Source organism: Halteromyces radiatus, assembly GCF_025201355.1.
Source record: "Halteromyces radiatus strain CBS 162.75 chromosome Unknown BX664scaffold_5, whole genome shotgun sequence".
Classification (NCBI taxonomy): domain Eukaryota; kingdom Fungi; phylum Mucoromycota; class Mucoromycetes; order Mucorales; family Cunninghamellaceae; genus Halteromyces; species Halteromyces radiatus.
Window position 1 is genome coordinate 139,841 of NW_026251691.1, and position 14,689 is coordinate 154,529.

Genomic DNA, 14,689 nt, shown 5'->3' on the forward strand with positions numbered 1-14,689 from the left:
GGATATTTTTTTAACATAAAATCTGAATGATAAATCAGAAGCATAAATTTCTGCAATGTGATTGGTCAATTGGGCTCGGTAATTGATTTTACCGGTTTGTTAGGGGGAGGATTCTTCGGCGTTTGATTTAACCGATGCTCACGCATCAAATTTTTTTTTTTCTTTTTTCTTTTTTCTTTCTTCTTCTTTTTTTTTTTTTTTTTTTTTTTTTTTATAGCTTTATTATATTTGTTTCATTATAGCCAAACTTGTATTATTCTTTGTCTGTATTATAGGAATAATTATTTAATTTAACCTTTAGACAGTTGATTCTTATTAATGTCGAACATTGTTTCTCATTCTCACCAGGTAACTGAATTGTGCCTTTATTATTATTTTTGTTACTACACAATTCTTATTATTCTTACGTGTATTATAGTGATGAGACTATTGGGGGGTGATAGGAATATATTGTAGGACAACTCTGTAGACTTTTATGATTAAAGCAAGTATGAACGACTGATGCTTCTGGTAAGGATCTTGGAACAATCCTCTCTCAAATTGGTACTCTTTTTTTTTTTTTTTTTTTTTTTTTTTTCATTGCATATTATACAGTGGATAGATTTATATTTATTTTGATTCAAATAAAAATACATTATTTCCTGTATTTTTTTTTTTTTTTTTTATCGTTTAGTCCATAATGGTTTGTGCATGATGATGATGAAATGTGTGGAATGAAGGATGATATATAGTAGTTTCACTGGATGATGATGATTGATCAACAACCGGATATTTCAGTGATGGTCCTTCCTTTTTTTTTTTTTTTTTTTTTTTTTTGAATGGTGATTGTTCGAGAGCCAAAGGAAGAGAGCGAAAAAATAATATGATTTTTATTATCTAGAATTGTGGATGGTATAATGTAAAGGAATGTAACTAATGACTAGGGTAACAAAATGATCAGATTATACTAACAAAAAATATGGATGATCATTCCAAATGTAATCTTCCGTTAATTTTTGATGGTGAATAACGTGTTCAACTAATTATTCTTTATTTCATTGGATTCATCATGTTGGCAGTTGGAGTTTATATCACAAATACATTGTTTTTTGGTTGATTCTTCTAATCGGATCAACTGATTCAAAATATCGTCATCTAATCAATGAAAGGGTAAATTGAAGAATAGTTTGACGTGATTGCTTTTTACACGGTTCCTTTTTTTTTTTTTTTTAAGGAACTTACAAGTTTTGTTGATGCGTGCATTGACTATTGCAGACTCTGCTTTCTATAGTACAAGTATAAAAAAAAAAAAAAAGGAAGAAAGAAAGAAAGAATAAATAACGCGTCTTCTAATATGCATATATATATTCAATTACCCAAGTTTCAAGTAGTTCTGTTATCTATAGGAACTTTATTAGAACTGGTTTATTATTAATGTATTTCATACTTACTTTATTTTGGTCGTTTCTGATTGATTCTGTCATATCACTTAAAATATGTATTTTTTTAAAAAAAAAGGGAAACGGAAAAAAGAAAAGAAAAAAAAAAATGCAAACCGGTGATTGAAAAGAAAAAAAAAAAAAGTTGGTTATCTGGTGATTTGCTGAGGTCCATTTTTTTCTTCTCTTCTTTTCTTTTTTATTTTGCTTCCTACCCTTAAAGGACCCAATGTCTACTAATAATACTGAAATAGAACTAACTGATGAACAAATCTTACAGTTCGAACAACAAATCAAAGATGAAGAAGCTCAAAAAGTAAGTGATGATTATAAAAAAGTAAACTTAATAATATTTATATATATTTAGATTCCACTTGTTTGTCAAGACGAACCATTATTAAAACTGGAAGAAGAATTCAAAGATAATGAACCTTTCTTACAAAAAATTAAGGCAAGTCAAAGAATAAGAATAAGAAAAGAAAAAAAAAAGAGGTTAATCTGACTTCAACTTGGAAATAAATATATGTTTGTTAATGGTTTTCCAACTTGTTGCTATAGAATCTTTCTCGAAAGCATAACAGAATACGAAAATGTCGTGGGGATGGTAAGATAGAAATATATATATATATATATATGTATGAACTAGATTCCCTTACTTATTATGTTGTTTTTTTATTATTTTTTTATTTTTTTATTTATTTTTCTTTTATACAAGGAAACTGTTTTTTTCGAGGTACGAATATGAATACTTTATATATTTATTTCCTTTTATATTAACCTGTTTATATAATTGTTAGCTTTTGCCTTTGCTTGGTTTGAAAGTGCACTACACGATAATGATAAATTCAAAACGGCACTTGCACGACTGAAAATGACGCCCAAATTACTAGAAAAAGGTGGATTTCAACCATTGGCTTTTGAAGATTTTTACGAGATCACAGTGGAACAATTTGAAAATATACCCAAGTATGCATCCGATCCTGATATGTTTTTGGTGAATTTCCAATCTGAAGAAATCAGTAATGCCATTGTCATGCATTTACGATTTGTCGCCTCTGCTTATCTACGTGTTCATGCTGATGAATATGAACCCTTCCTTGTGGCAGAAATGATTTCTATTGATGAATTTTGTGCGATGCATGTGGAAGCTTTTGGACGAGAATCGGATCATCTACAAATCATTGCTCTGGCCAAGGCACTGGATACTCCTGTGGAAGTGATTTATTTGGATGGAAGTAGTGATTCAGAAGCTGCTGTACATGAATTTTGGCCGGATGAATCTCAGAAAGGACAACGACAACCATTACAACTTATCTATCGACCAGGTATATATATAAATGAAATCATCATTCATCATCATCTTACTCATACTCTTTTTTTTTTTTTTTATTGTATATGATTAGGACATTACGATATTCTCTATTAGCTTAGCTTAGTTTAGGTTTCTACCCAAAATAATAAAAAAAAAAAAAGAAAAAATTTATTCTCCACTTTTTTCCTTTTTTTTTTTCTTTTTTTTTCTTTTTTGTTATTATTATCTTAACGATCTCTAATGCCATGAATGGAGGTATCAAAAGGAAATTGTCGATAGATCACGAAAACAATAGTGAAGATGATACCATGGAATGTACCATTTGTTCTGAGAACTGGACAGAAACTGGCCCTCATCGTTTAGTGTCACTCAAATGTGGCCATCTCTATGGTGAAATGTAGTAAAACAAAACCAATCGATATATAGAAAAGAGGCAATATACTAATAATCTTTATAATATAGGTGTATAGTTCGTTGGATAGATCGATCAAGAGGTCCAAAAGCTCATTGTCCACACTGCAAGTATGTATATACTTTAGCAAATAATAATAATAATATTCTATACTAAAGACTTCCTCTTTTCATAGACAACCGGTTAAAATGAATGATCTACGACCAGTGTTACCCATCAAATTAGCAGCAAAGGATACAACAGAAATTGAACTTCTTAGAAAGGAACTTGAAGCAACAAAAGCAACTATGGTCGAAAGACAATATCAATTGGAAAATTCTCTTCTTGCTCTTAGTATGTCACAACGCGAAATCCAAAAATTGACAGCCAGTATGGAGAAATTCAATGTCAAAGAAAATCACACGGGTGACACTAAAAGGTATTATAATAATAATAATGTAAAAATCATGATATAGGAATATTTTAGTTATTGGTTTATTATTTTTATATAGGGATACAACTATTTCGAAAAGACTTCAACATTATAGGACAGAATATTTGCCAATGAAGGTAAACAAGACATTTTATTCAGTGATGCTGCTCATCACACTATATATATATTAATGTGCATTTTATTTCAATTGTAGGATGTAGGTCCAAGGGTAATGGCTCTATATCAACAGAATAGATCGGTAATTGTATCAACAAAAGAGAAAGATCAGTATGGTGTACATATATACAGTCTGGACAAAACGGGTCAAGATTCATTTTTACCCATTCATTCTGGTGCTATACGAGATATCAAATGTCAAAACGACCTGTTACTTTCTTGTGGACATGATAAAACGCTGAAATTGACATCTATAAAAGATAAGCAATTACTGAATACGTAATATAGAAAAGGAAATGATGATTGGATGTACCCGTATTTAATTTTTTTTTTTTTTTTCAACAGGTTTCCTCTTAGTTCCACTGGTTGGTCTTGCTCTTTCCATCTAGATGACCCATCTTCTCATTTTGTTTATTGTGGATTAGCCAATGATACAACCCTTATCTATGATCGTCGTCAACCACAAACACCATTACATCGACTTCAAAATAGGTCACTAACAGGCGGATCACCCATCTACTCTATCATACCTTCCAATATTGCCGGTACACCTTTGATTCTATGTGGCAATCTGAACAAAGTTTATGCATGGAAGTTTGACAACCCCTTATTACAACCATCCAATGATCAAACAATAAATGATGCCCATTGTCATATTTTTACCCTAGAAGACATGGAAGGTAAAAGCAAATCAGTGAAATATAGAATGGATTTCTAATCAATTAAAATATCTATTCTTTTATACTTTTGGGAATCTAAAATAGATTTTCGACCTTATTCTCTGACGACATCGACAATAGCAGATTCATTCCTGATATCATTACGACGACATAATTCAAGCAAACATATTATTGGGACAATCAACAGTGATTTAACGATAGACGTACATCATAGCTTTGGATATCCTTACCATCAGAAATGGGTAACTCGGACGATTCAGTTTGACACTGATGTTGGATCTGTGATAGGTTATTCCAATGATGAACATGAAACGGTAAGAATATTTAAAAAAATAGCAAAAGAAGTATATATATATATATATATATATGAGTGTATTGACATATTAGGTGAAGATGAATAATTATTACTGTTATCGATACTAACTCCCCTCTTCATTTGTTCATAGTTATGTTTGCATGAACATGATAAAATTGGAATGGAAAAAACATATCCTATTGGTGAACGCATTTTTGATATTGGCCATTGTTCCCTTGGTGATGTTGATAGTGATATGGTGGCGGTCTTGACAGCATCCAAGCTTCATTTGTATAGATATATGTAGATATTTCTTTTATTACTTTAGTGTTTATTCTTTAGTTGTAAATTTTCTTTTTGTATGTATATATTAATAAATTCTTAGGTGGTAGAAAAAGGGTTGGATTGAATTTTATAGAACATTGGGTTCAATGTAGTATGTGATTCTGCTTATCATTTGTTTAATAGAACATGACAATAATTTATTGGTAACAGGTTGACTTTTGGAAAAACGGATGAAAAGATTTCTCTAAATAATAGTGAAAAATAAGCTTTTTTTTTTTTTTTTTTGAGCAATCACCTTTTTTAGAAGTACACGTTATGATATCTGTTTTTAAAATGATTTTTTTTTTTTTTGTGCACAGAATTTTTTTTTTTCCTCTTTCTCTTTCACACTCTCTTTTATGCTTTCACCAATAAATCTCAAATGTCATCCGACGAATTAAATACAGAAAAACCATTACCTCATATGAATGACGAAAGCAATGACATTATACCAACAACAGCTAACAACACAACAAAACAAAATATACCAGTAGCTTTGAAGGAATTGGACCTTTTACTTAATGGATCACCATCATCGTCTCATTCACCCAAAGTCGCGGTAAAAAAAAAAGATAAACATCATAGTGTATAGATATATGTATATTTATTTATTGTTCTTTTACATTCGTTTAGTTGAATCAAGAAAAGACCATGCAAGAGGATGATATACAAGCCTATTTTGACGATGATTTATTCGAGGATATATTTTTTGACAAAATGGATGGTAAAGATAGAATTATACTTACGATAAAATTATACTCACATTCCAATTACTATTGTTACCTTTTTTTTTTTTTGTTAGATCGAATATCAACCTTACAAGAAGATGACTTTGTCAGGGAGATTTTGGAAAAAGGAATGGATTTGCGGGAATACGCTCAAGAAATAGAACAAGAAAAGGAACTAATGCAAAGAAGTCTAGAGAACGATTGTAAATACAAAATAATAATAATACAATAATTGGTGAAAGAAAAAAGTAAATTAACTATATATTATCTTTGATAGATCTACAGAATATTGAATCCTTTGTTGACTTACATTCGGAAATCAGGGTAAATGGAAAAAAAACAAGCATGGTTTTTTATTATGATGATTTTTATTGATTCTTTTTTTTTGAGTAGTCATGCGATCAAGTGCTGGGGACTATGGAGGAACTGTTGAATGTATTCCAAAGTGATCTAGGAAATATTAGTGGTGAAATCCAAAATTTACAGGAAAGATCATCCAAGATGAACATACGACTACGAAACAGAAAGGTAAAAAAAAAAAGTGGAATGATAAATGAATGATGAAATTAATTAAGATTTCATGATTTAATAGGCAGTGGAAGCTAGACTAGGCAAAGTACTGCAAGGTATGGTGATTCCTCCTTATGTTATCAAGTAAGTATTTAATTAGTAAACCCAATGTTTTCTTATTCTTCTTTTTTTTTTTTGAATAGAAAAATAACGGAAAGCGAAGTGGATGAAGTCTGGTTACAATATCTACTTGGAATCAACAAACAAATGCGATTTGTTAAGACTAATCAAAACAAACCGATCAAAGCATTACGGAACGTTGGACCTGAATTGGAAAAACTACGACTTAAAGCAGCATCCACTATCCGTGATTTTTTTATCTCTCGTATTCAGTCTCTTTGTGTACCCAATACGAATATTCAAATCATGCAACAATCGGTGTTTTTAAAATATAAGGATCTTCACATGTTTGTCCTAGAACGTCATCAAGATGCAGCAGCCGAAATCCGACAAACTTATATTAATTCTCTTCGATGGTATTTTCAAAATCATTTTGATCGATATGCCAAAGGTTTATCCAAATTACAGGTAATTCCTACCAAAAAAAAAAAAAAAAAAAAAAAAAGAAAAAAAAATTGATTCTTATATTTATTTCTTGATTGATGTTCTTTAGACTGTCACTGCAGATAAATCAGATCTGATTGGTGTAGAGGAACATATGCGAAAAACCGGAGGACTTTTTAGTAGCAATAAGATGGCTCTCAAAGACAAATCGAATCTCTTTGCTTTAGGAGATAGAATGGATACACTTCATTTACAGAACCTTGGTGTGATCTTGGTGCATGTGGCTGAAGATAAGGATATACGATACCAATTTGAACAATTATTCCGTAGTTTAAACCTCACCATGATTGATAATGCCAGTTCAGAATATCTATTTATATATGAATTCTTTTCCAAAGATGTTACTACCGCTGCTGATATTGCCAAGTCCGTCTTTCAACAAATCTTTGAACCGACTGAAAAGATAGGATTGGTAAGGATAACAAAAAAAAAAAAAAAAAAAAAAAAAAAGAGAGACTTATTTTTTTTTTATTAGAGCTTTACGAAGAATTATGTGGAATCTTCCTTCGATACTGTTGGTATTCTTTTATGTATTCGTATCAATACTCAATTGGCTTTAGAACTTCAACGACGACAAGTGCCTGCTTTAGAAGGCTATACCAACTCAACCAACATGTTATTATGGCCAAGATTCCAGTATTTGATGACATTACATATCGATAGTCTCCGGAAATTAGCAAATAATAAATCAGTACTTGGTAGCATCAAAGATATTCATCCGCACTACGTAAGTTTTATATATAGAAATATATATTTATTTATTCATTTTCTATATATATATATATATATCAATGCAGGTTACCCGTCGTTATGCTGAATTTGCAGCTTCCTTATTGGTCCTGAATGATGGTTATGATGATGCTATTTTGGCAAATAGGTATGATGAAAAAAAAAAAAAAAAAAAAGAAAAAGTTGGCATCGAATCTTATCCTCATCATGGTATTTTTTTTTTTTTTTTAAAAGTGTCCAGAAACTCCGGAATGAATTTGAAGGATTATTATCTCGCATGTCCAATGAATTCTCGGATAATCTTCGACGAACAGCATTTTTGATAAACAATTATGACTTGATTGTGTCTGTTTTTCAAGTAAGTGAGGGTAAATGATACTGAATTGAATTATTAACATCTTTTTTTGATAGGAGGCACACAATCGAACGGTGGAGATTGAGTTGGAACATATGAAGCAAATACTTGCATTACATGTCAGTGGATTTGTGGATGAACAATTGAAAGCTTATTTTGGTACCATGATGGATTATGTGAAGAGATATGAAAATAAATCACAATCACTGGATCAAGGTAAAAAAAAAAAAAAAAAAAAAGCGATTTACATCCTCCAATCATGTTGACCTTTTTTTTTTTTTTTGAAAAAGATGAATTAGGTTCGATCTGTTCTAGTTTTGCAACAAGTTGGCGAACCTCTATCTCATCTATCAATGGATCAGTGGTTCGATATTTTTCCAATTTCAAGAATGGTACTACGGTATTACATGCTGTCTTGGGCGAATTGATTGTGTATTATACTCGGTTTTTAGACATTTTAGAAAGTCAACAGTTAGTCAACAAACTTCAACCGGTGGATGTACAAACTGTGATGATGGAAATCAAAAAGTTTAGAAGTACATTTTGAATTGAATAAAGAAATAAATATTTTTTTTTTATTGAAGAAACTATGGAATAGATGATCATACGTAGATGATGATATTATGATGACAATTTGATAGAGAATAGCTTTTTTTTTTTTAATATATGGGATTACTATGAACAAAAAAAAAAAAAATTATAAGAATCTATACTACAAACTATTTACAAATGAAGTTTCAAAGTTGACTCATTTTATCCAAAGAATCCATTTTCAACAAGATGGCCTCGCCATTGCCTTCAAGAGCCAGATATGCATTGACTGCGATTGCTTGTCGATAGAGATGTTCCAATGAGGATACAGTAGATTGGGATTGAGATGCTATTAAAAGAGTGAATAGAGTTATTATTATTATTATTTTTTTTTTTTTAAAAAAATGAGACGGTTTACCAAGTATCACTGAATTCAATCGAGTGGCTAGTTGATCACGGCATGTCAAATCCAACAAAGGTGCGGCTGGACTATTTTCCACATCAGGATATGCCAGTAAAGAGAATATTTCCTACAAAGCAAAATGAAAAATGAAACAATCAATAACCACTTTTTTTTTTCTTTCTATTTTTTATTCCATTTTACCGTTAGCCTTTCTTTGGTAGAAGATCGTTTATCCAAACGATATTCTTCTTGTAATTGTTGTCCAAGAGCCATAGCAGATTTCAACAAGCTCACACCATCATTTCCTTCGTTTTCCACAGCAAGGTTTTCATCATCACCATGGTCTTCGATTGTATGAGAGCCATTTGGGATCGTTTGAAAATCTTTGGTAGACAAATGGTCATCATGATGGCTGTAATGATTATCATGGAAGAAATAATCGCTGCAGTTCGAATGGGACGAAGTGGAAGAAGGAGAAGACGATGAAGATGGTGGGTTGGCGGCTGCAATGGATGCCCAACTAGTACGTCGTGACGAGTTGTCATTTGTTGCTGTTAAGGTGTCAACCAAAGGAGAATGAGAAGAAATATTGTCACTATTGTCATCCATAATAGTATCTTCATCTTCCAAAGTCGTCGTAATAGTCACTTCGCTATGCTCTGATGATCGTTGTTGTTGTTTCCGATATGCCATATATTCCCTCATGATTTCAATAAATTGTCCACATTGGAGTTGGAACATCATGTCGTCGCCTGGTTGTAAAACACCTGGATAATAAAGATGAGTCAATCGAATAGCTTCGTCGATATTTCCCTTCATAATAGTGCATCGAATATCTATCATAACAATATAAAATATATGTAGACAAATCAGTATTAAATAAAGAAAACATTTTTTTTTTTTTTTTTTTTTTTTTTACCTTGTCGTTGAGATATATCAGGTTCAGAATGAACTGGATTGCTGGATGCCAAAGTAGTATGATCATGTACCAAAGCATTTGCTGTTGAAGTATAGCCATGATGTAAGAGATAAGACATGACAAGAGTTTCCATATCATCTTTAGTTTCAGACAACGTGTTTTGTTGTGATTCTTCTTGTTGTAATATATCTTTCCAAAAGAGTCCTGCTTTTTCCTAAAAAAGTATCCACCAACCGATCAAGAGAAAAAAATAATGATGAGTCTTTGTTTGATATATATATATATATATCTGATTTTTTTTTTTTTTTTTTGTGTATAATTTTACCTTGATATAAAGTTCAATGTCAAACATAAAATCTTCATCACCAAAATTGGTGGCCACATGTTCTCCAGGAGTACGTAGTCCAATAACAGGATAATATTTTTTTGTCAAATCAATGGAAGAAAAGGCAGTTCCAATCAACATACCATTCTTTGTATAAAACGCGGTTGCATCACTAAAGTTAACTCCACATCCAATCACGTCGCCAGTGGTAAAACTTGGTCCATATGTTTTTCCAACACCACTACCAGCAAATCCATGTCCATCGTCACCATGATAGCCAAATGAATTAGTATCCCAACCTAAAAAAATATATATATATATAAATATGAGGTCGTTATTTATTTCCAAATATGAGAGTTTATTATTATTACCTGGTAATCTTTCCAAATCATTATCCTTTGTACAGAAACCGATTCCAATATAACCATCATCTCCTTTTGATATGACTTGCATTTCAAAATAAAAAATTCCACATTGAGGTGGCATGGGAAAGTTGCTTCGAATAGAACCAGCATGAGCTTCGGTTTTCCCAGGGCCTATCATCCGATATATAAAAAAAAAATTAGTATTACTATATATGAACTACTTTTTAATGTTTTTACCAGCATATTTCAATTGAAGACCATGACTATCTACTTCGACATGTTTTGCTTTATCTTTCCAATTCCAAGCTGTTGGTAATCGAAGTTCAAGATCATCCCATTCGGCAGTAGAAGAAGAAGCTGAAGATCGTCCTTTTGGTTGATTAGAATGTTCATATTGTTCATAGACCAAGTTGGCATAGGAAGTCTGTTTAAGATATTTTGGATACTTTGGTGGTGCAAGTGATTGATAAATAGGATTTGTTGAAAGGGAGGAAGATGGCCAGTTGGATGGCGAATCCTTATGATAGACTTTTTTGGCGATACTATAAAAAGCAGGTGGTACTGGTATAGAATGTAATGCTGGGAAAGCTGATGTATATGAGGTCATTGAAGAAAAAAAAAGTTATAAATAATAACAAAAAAAAAAAAAAAAAAAAAAAGGCGGGAAGAAGTATAGTGTTGAGAAAAAAAAAAAAAAAAGAAAATAATCAAAAAGAATCAAAAAATTTCTCAGCTGACTCTTTGGCGTGAAAAATGGCATGCATGAACTATCAATAAGACTCTCCGGTCCAATCAAATACTTCAGGTTTAGCTTAAAATAAGAAGGGTAAAATGATCTTCTTATTGTTCATCATCATAAGATTCCTTTTTTTTTTTGTGGATTGGAACAGATATATATATATATTTTACAGTGTTTTCAAAATTTTTTTTTTCTGGTCACAAGAAAATAGTTTCATGATATTATAAAATAAAATATCAAAATGGGATGTCGCATTACCATTTTTTTTTTAAAAACTCCAGATATGTCAGTAGAGATATTGACGATTGATGATGATAATAAAGTATATTAATCATTCTCTCTTCCTTGGTGTTCCAATTCAATGTGAATAATCAACCTGTTATCACCTCTTAGGAGGGATGTATTGAATGCTTTTCTACAGGCAAATGAAAAAAAAAATGGATATGTTGATTAAATATTTTTTTTTCTATTATTTAAAAATCTCTTGTATTCAATGGAACTATCTATATTTTGTAAACGGCAGCGGAGTCTTAATGATGTCTCTTTCCCCAATTCAAAGTCGAAAAAAAAAAAAAATGAATGACGTTTTTGTAAAGTTTCACCTTCTTTTACCATAAAGAAAAAATATATCATGTTGAATATATACACGGCAGCACTAGAAGGAAAACTATTTATTGTACAACAACTTTTACAAGCTGAACCTGCCATTATCAATAGTCATGATGAAGTAAAAAAACCTATCATATTATCAAAAACAATGACTTAATATATATATTTTTTTTTAACAGGATGAACGAACACCACTACATTGGGCAGCTTCTGGTGGTCACGATGAATTAGTCACTTTTTTGATTGATAAAGGTGCTGAAGTCAATGCTAAAGATGATGTAAGCTAACCAAAAAAAAAAAAAAAAAGAATGACAGTTTACTAATATATATATAATATATCCAACTTAGTCAGGTTGGACTCCTTTGACAATAGCAGGTATATTTTAGAATATATATATATATATATCTATATGCTTTGGTCAACTCATTCATCTTGTTTACTATTGATATAGTATCCAGTGGTCATGATAAAGTGGTTCAAATACTTTTAGAAAATGGAGCCAATGTTAATTCACAAAATGAAAGTGGACAAACACCATTGTAATATATATATATTATATTTATTTTGATGTCATATCTCACTTTTTTTTTTTTTTTTTTTTTTTTTTTTTTTTTTTTTTAAAATAGACATTATGCAGCATCAAAAAACAGACTTGAAGTAAGAATTTTTTTTTTTTTTTTTTTTTTACTTATTTTTTTTGGTTCATAGATTGCCAAGATTTTATTGAAACATCAAGCCAATGTGAATCAAACCAATGATATCCAACAAATCCCATTGTAAGTAGGATGAGAAATAACAATCATCATATGACTGATCCTCAACTTATATGTAGACATCGAGCATCAGTACAAGGATATACACCATTGGTCAAGTTATTATTAGACAACGGTAGTCGGGTAAATCCTCCTGATCAAGCTAGGAATACACCATTACATTTGGCTTGTGAAGAAGGTCATGGTGATACTGCTGTAATCTTATTGGAAAATGGTGCTGATTCTGATAGACTGAATACTGATGGGAAAACACCTGTTGATCTTTGTTCTAATGAATTGAAATCTTTTCTATCTCAACATTTAGATTAGTATATATATATATATATATATATATATATTTTCCCCATCAATCATTATTATTTTTTTTTTTATTATTATATATAGTTTCTATTTTTATCCATTTGGTTATACGATATGCCGAACTTCTTGGCATTCTTTATGTTGTGTAATAAAAAAAAAAAAAAACAGAATCAGATAATCATTACCTTATTTATTAATCATTATTATGTTATCATCATGCTTCTTTTGGACAATGAGGATAATCATCAGTAATAATCATTATAATGTTTTTTTTTGGTGACCAGCAGCATCAGATGAGATGTTTTTTATTTTCTTTATTTCATTTTCAAATAATTTGTGTGTGTGATGGTATGTGATTTTGTGTGTGTGTGTGTGAGCGAGAGTAAAATAATATATATATATTTATATATAGATGACGATACGTGTGGTTATGTTGCAATGAGAGGAAGTTGACTAAAGGGATGAGAAAAAAAAATAAACATGATAGATAAAAGAAAAAAAAAAACTATACAGATACAAACAAACAAATGAATGAGTGTTAAAAAAAAAAAGGAGGGGTGAAGGTTGGGGGTGGGACTAATAAAAACCAGATAGGGTCATAGGTTGTAAAGAATATGAACCAGTAAGTGCACCAGGTTGAAAAGAAGCCATTAGAGTTGAAGGTTGTAAAAGAGCCTGTTGTTGTACTTGTTCTTTTTCTTGTTGTTGTTGTTGTTGTTGAATTTGTTGATTTACTTCTTTCTTTTGAGCTTCACGCTGTTTCTTTTGTCGTCTCCATTCTTTTCGCATTTCCTTGAATTCAGCAGGATGCCGTTTAGGACCCTAAAAGTAATATCAAGTTCAATAGATGGAATAATATTTTTTTTTTTATATTTCAAACTTACATGATTTTGCATTAGAATATGACTATTGAGATGATTCAATGTGCCGTATGATTTTTTACATCCAGAGAATGTACAATGATATAATCGTTCAATTTCATCATATCTTCTCCTAGGTCGTTTCTTTTGATTCATACCAGGAATAGCAACGAAGGAATATATCTTGTCAGATGAAGCACTACCAACTGAATCCTGTCGTTCTCGTCCAAAAGTGTCGAAAGAAGATGAGTTTGTTGTAGTTCGATAATAAGCTGATATCAAATCAGTAGTGTCATCAAGACTAGAAGGAACCGTTGATGATGGTTTAGGTAAACAAGCAGTAGTAGGTGTCATCATAGTAGAAGGGTCATATATCATCGTAGCAGCAGCAGCAGCAGCAGCAGCAGTATTCATATCACCAGTAGTGGTAGAATTATTTATATATAAATTTGTAGAATCTTGTATAGAAGAAATAGGCGTTGTCATCAATGGTGTAGTGGTCAACATACAAGAAGTAGTAGTAGTAGTAGTAGTAGTAGTAGAAGGTAAACTGACAGGTGGAGTCAAAAAATCAACAGACGCCATAGTTGGTTCAGTGTTTGTCAAAATGGTAGATGGAGAATGTGTGGCATAAAAAGAACCTGTGGAAAGTAATGGTTGATCTGCAGAAGCTGTAGAAGTTGGTGTTGAAGTAGAGTTCGTACCGTCATCAGTTAATAATTGTGATAATGGTGGAAGAGATGGTGACAAATAAGTTTGACTAGAATATAAGGAAGTTGAAGAAGACATGTATAGAAGAAACGGTTATAGAAGGAGATAATAGAGATAATAATAATAATAATAATAAAAAAAAAAAAGAAAAAGAAAAAAGAAAAGTAAGAAAAGCAA

At 31.1% G+C, this 14,689-nt stretch overlaps 7 protein-coding genes across 7 annotated transcripts; 5 read left to right on the forward strand and 2 right to left on the reverse strand.

Annotated features, from left to right (window-relative positions):
- Positions 1–1,596: 1,596 nt before the first annotated feature.
- On the forward strand, positions 1,597–2,914 carry BX664DRAFT_334729 (peptidase C65 Otubain-domain-containing protein). The gene is made up of 6 exons (XM_051545762.1): positions 1,597–1,734; positions 1,786–1,869; positions 1,977–2,022; positions 2,134–2,151; positions 2,216–2,743; positions 2,822–2,914. The coding sequence occupies exons 1-6, from the start codon at positions 1,648–1,650 to the stop codon at positions 2,842–2,844; spliced, it is 786 nt and encodes a 261-aa protein (XP_051398689.1). The 5' UTR covers positions 1,597–1,647; the 3' UTR covers positions 2,845–2,914.
- Positions 2,915–2,945: 31 nt separating this feature from the next.
- BX664DRAFT_359595 (uncharacterized protein) lies at positions 2,946–5,105 on the forward strand. The gene is made up of 8 exons (XM_051548098.1): positions 2,946–3,127; positions 3,193–3,252; positions 3,318–3,560; positions 3,634–3,691; positions 3,769–4,010; positions 4,077–4,411; positions 4,496–4,725; positions 4,858–5,105. The coding sequence occupies exons 1-8, from the start codon at positions 2,976–2,978 to the stop codon at positions 5,011–5,013; spliced, it is 1,476 nt and encodes a 491-aa protein (XP_051398690.1). The 5' UTR covers positions 2,946–2,975; the 3' UTR covers positions 5,014–5,105.
- Positions 5,106–5,337: 232 nt separating this feature from the next.
- BX664DRAFT_149093 (Sac2 family-domain-containing protein) lies at positions 5,338–8,807 on the forward strand. Its single transcript, XM_051539887.1, has 13 exons — positions 5,338–5,589; positions 5,664–5,754; positions 5,833–5,961; positions 6,036–6,082; positions 6,152–6,286; positions 6,351–6,412; positions 6,472–6,856; positions 6,942–7,304; positions 7,368–7,619; positions 7,690–7,769; positions 7,856–7,979; positions 8,033–8,192; positions 8,267–8,807. Exons 1-13 carry the CDS (start codon positions 5,413–5,415, stop codon positions 8,521–8,523), a joined length of 2,262 nt encoding a protein of 753 aa, XP_051398691.1. The 5' UTR covers positions 5,338–5,412; the 3' UTR covers positions 8,524–8,807.
- On the reverse strand, positions 8,714–11,126 carry BX664DRAFT_265693 (concanavalin A-like lectin/glucanase domain-containing protein; the record flags this gene model as incomplete). The annotated part of the gene is made up of 7 exons (XM_051540868.1): positions 8,714–9,037; positions 9,112–9,215; positions 9,438–9,662; positions 9,830–10,043; positions 10,155–10,453; positions 10,526–10,690; positions 10,757–11,126. The coding sequence occupies 7 exons, from the start codon at positions 11,124–11,126 to the stop codon at positions 8,714–8,716; spliced, it is 1,701 nt and encodes a 566-aa protein (XP_051398692.1).
- A 654-nt stretch (positions 11,127–11,780) lies between these two features.
- Positions 11,781–12,984, forward strand: BX664DRAFT_334746 (26S proteasome non-ATPase regulatory subunit 10-like protein). The gene is made up of 6 exons (XM_051545763.1): positions 11,781–11,985; positions 12,047–12,145; positions 12,216–12,243; positions 12,320–12,407; positions 12,495–12,525; positions 12,577–12,984. The coding sequence occupies exons 1-6, from the start codon at positions 11,890–11,892 to the stop codon at positions 12,646–12,648; spliced, it is 414 nt and encodes a 137-aa protein (XP_051398693.1). The 5' UTR covers positions 11,781–11,889; the 3' UTR covers positions 12,649–12,984.
- Positions 12,535–12,984, forward strand: BX664DRAFT_334752 (ankyrin repeat-containing domain protein). Its single transcript, XM_051545764.1, has one exon. The coding sequence runs from the start codon at positions 12,654–12,656 to the stop codon at positions 12,948–12,950; it is 297 nt and encodes a 98-aa protein (XP_051398694.1). The 5' UTR covers positions 12,535–12,653; the 3' UTR covers positions 12,951–12,984.
- A 256-nt stretch (positions 12,985–13,240) lies between these two features.
- BX664DRAFT_334754 (uncharacterized protein) lies at positions 13,241–14,185 on the reverse strand. Its single transcript, XM_051545765.1, has 2 exons — positions 13,826–14,185; positions 13,241–13,763 (listed from the first exon to the last, which is right to left on the reverse strand). The coding sequence occupies exons 1-2, from the start codon at positions 14,177–14,179 to the stop codon at positions 13,518–13,520; spliced, it is 600 nt and encodes a 199-aa protein (XP_051398695.1). The 5' UTR covers positions 14,180–14,185; the 3' UTR covers positions 13,241–13,517.
- Between the last annotated feature and the right edge of the window lie 504 nt (positions 14,186–14,689).

Excerpts from the sequence above, each read along its gene's own strand:
- BX664DRAFT_359595 (XM_051548098.1), top strand. The coding sequence starts at position 2,976 with ATGAATGGAGGTATCAAAAGGAAATTGTCGATAGATCACGAAAACAAT. Across the intron at positions 3,253-3,317 it reads GCTCATTGTCCACACTGCAA|ACAACCGGTTAAAATGAATG; the intron begins GTATGTATATAC and ends CTCTTTTCATAG. Across the intron at positions 4,726-4,857 it reads CCAATGATGAACATGAAACG|TTATGTTTGCATGAACATGA; the intron begins GTAAGAATATTT and ends ATTTGTTCATAG.
- BX664DRAFT_334729 (XM_051545762.1), top strand. The coding sequence starts at position 1,648 with ATGTCTACTAATAATACTGAAATAGAACTAACTGATGAACAAATCTTA. Across the intron at positions 1,735-1,785 it reads AAGATGAAGAAGCTCAAAAA|ATTCCACTTGTTTGTCAAGA; the intron begins GTAAGTGATGAT and ends ATATATATTTAG. Across the intron at positions 2,744-2,821 it reads ACAACTTATCTATCGACCAG|GACATTACGATATTCTCTAT; the intron begins GTATATATATAA and ends GTATATGATTAG.
- BX664DRAFT_149093 (XM_051539887.1), top strand. The coding sequence starts at position 5,413 with ATGTCATCCGACGAATTAAATACAGAAAAACCATTACCTCATATGAAT. Across the intron at positions 6,413-6,471 it reads ATTCCTCCTTATGTTATCAA|AAAAATAACGGAAAGCGAAG; the intron begins GTAAGTATTTAA and ends TTTTTTGAATAG. Across the intron at positions 7,980-8,032 it reads TGATTGTGTCTGTTTTTCAA|GAGGCACACAATCGAACGGT; the intron begins GTAAGTGAGGGT and ends TTTTTTTGATAG.
- BX664DRAFT_334746 (XM_051545763.1), top strand. The coding sequence starts at position 11,890 with ATGTTGAATATATACACGGCAGCACTAGAAGGAAAACTATTTATTGTA. Across the intron at positions 11,986-12,046 it reads TTATCAATAGTCATGATGAA|GATGAACGAACACCACTACA; the intron begins GTAAAAAAACCT and ends TTTTTTTAACAG. Across the intron at positions 12,526-12,576 it reads CATCAAAAAACAGACTTGAA|ATTGCCAAGATTTTATTGAA; the intron begins GTAAGAATTTTT and ends TTTGGTTCATAG.
- BX664DRAFT_334752 (XM_051545764.1), top strand. The coding sequence starts at position 12,654 with ATGAGAAATAACAATCATCATATGACTGATCCTCAACTTATATGTAGA.
- BX664DRAFT_334754 (XM_051545765.1), bottom strand. The coding sequence starts at position 14,179 with ATGATATATGACCCTTCTACTATGATGACACCTACTACTGCTTGTTTA. Across the intron at positions 13,764-13,825 it reads ATATTCTAATGCAAAATCAT|GGTCCTAAACGGCATCCTGC; the intron begins GTAAGTTTGAAA and ends TATTACTTTTAG.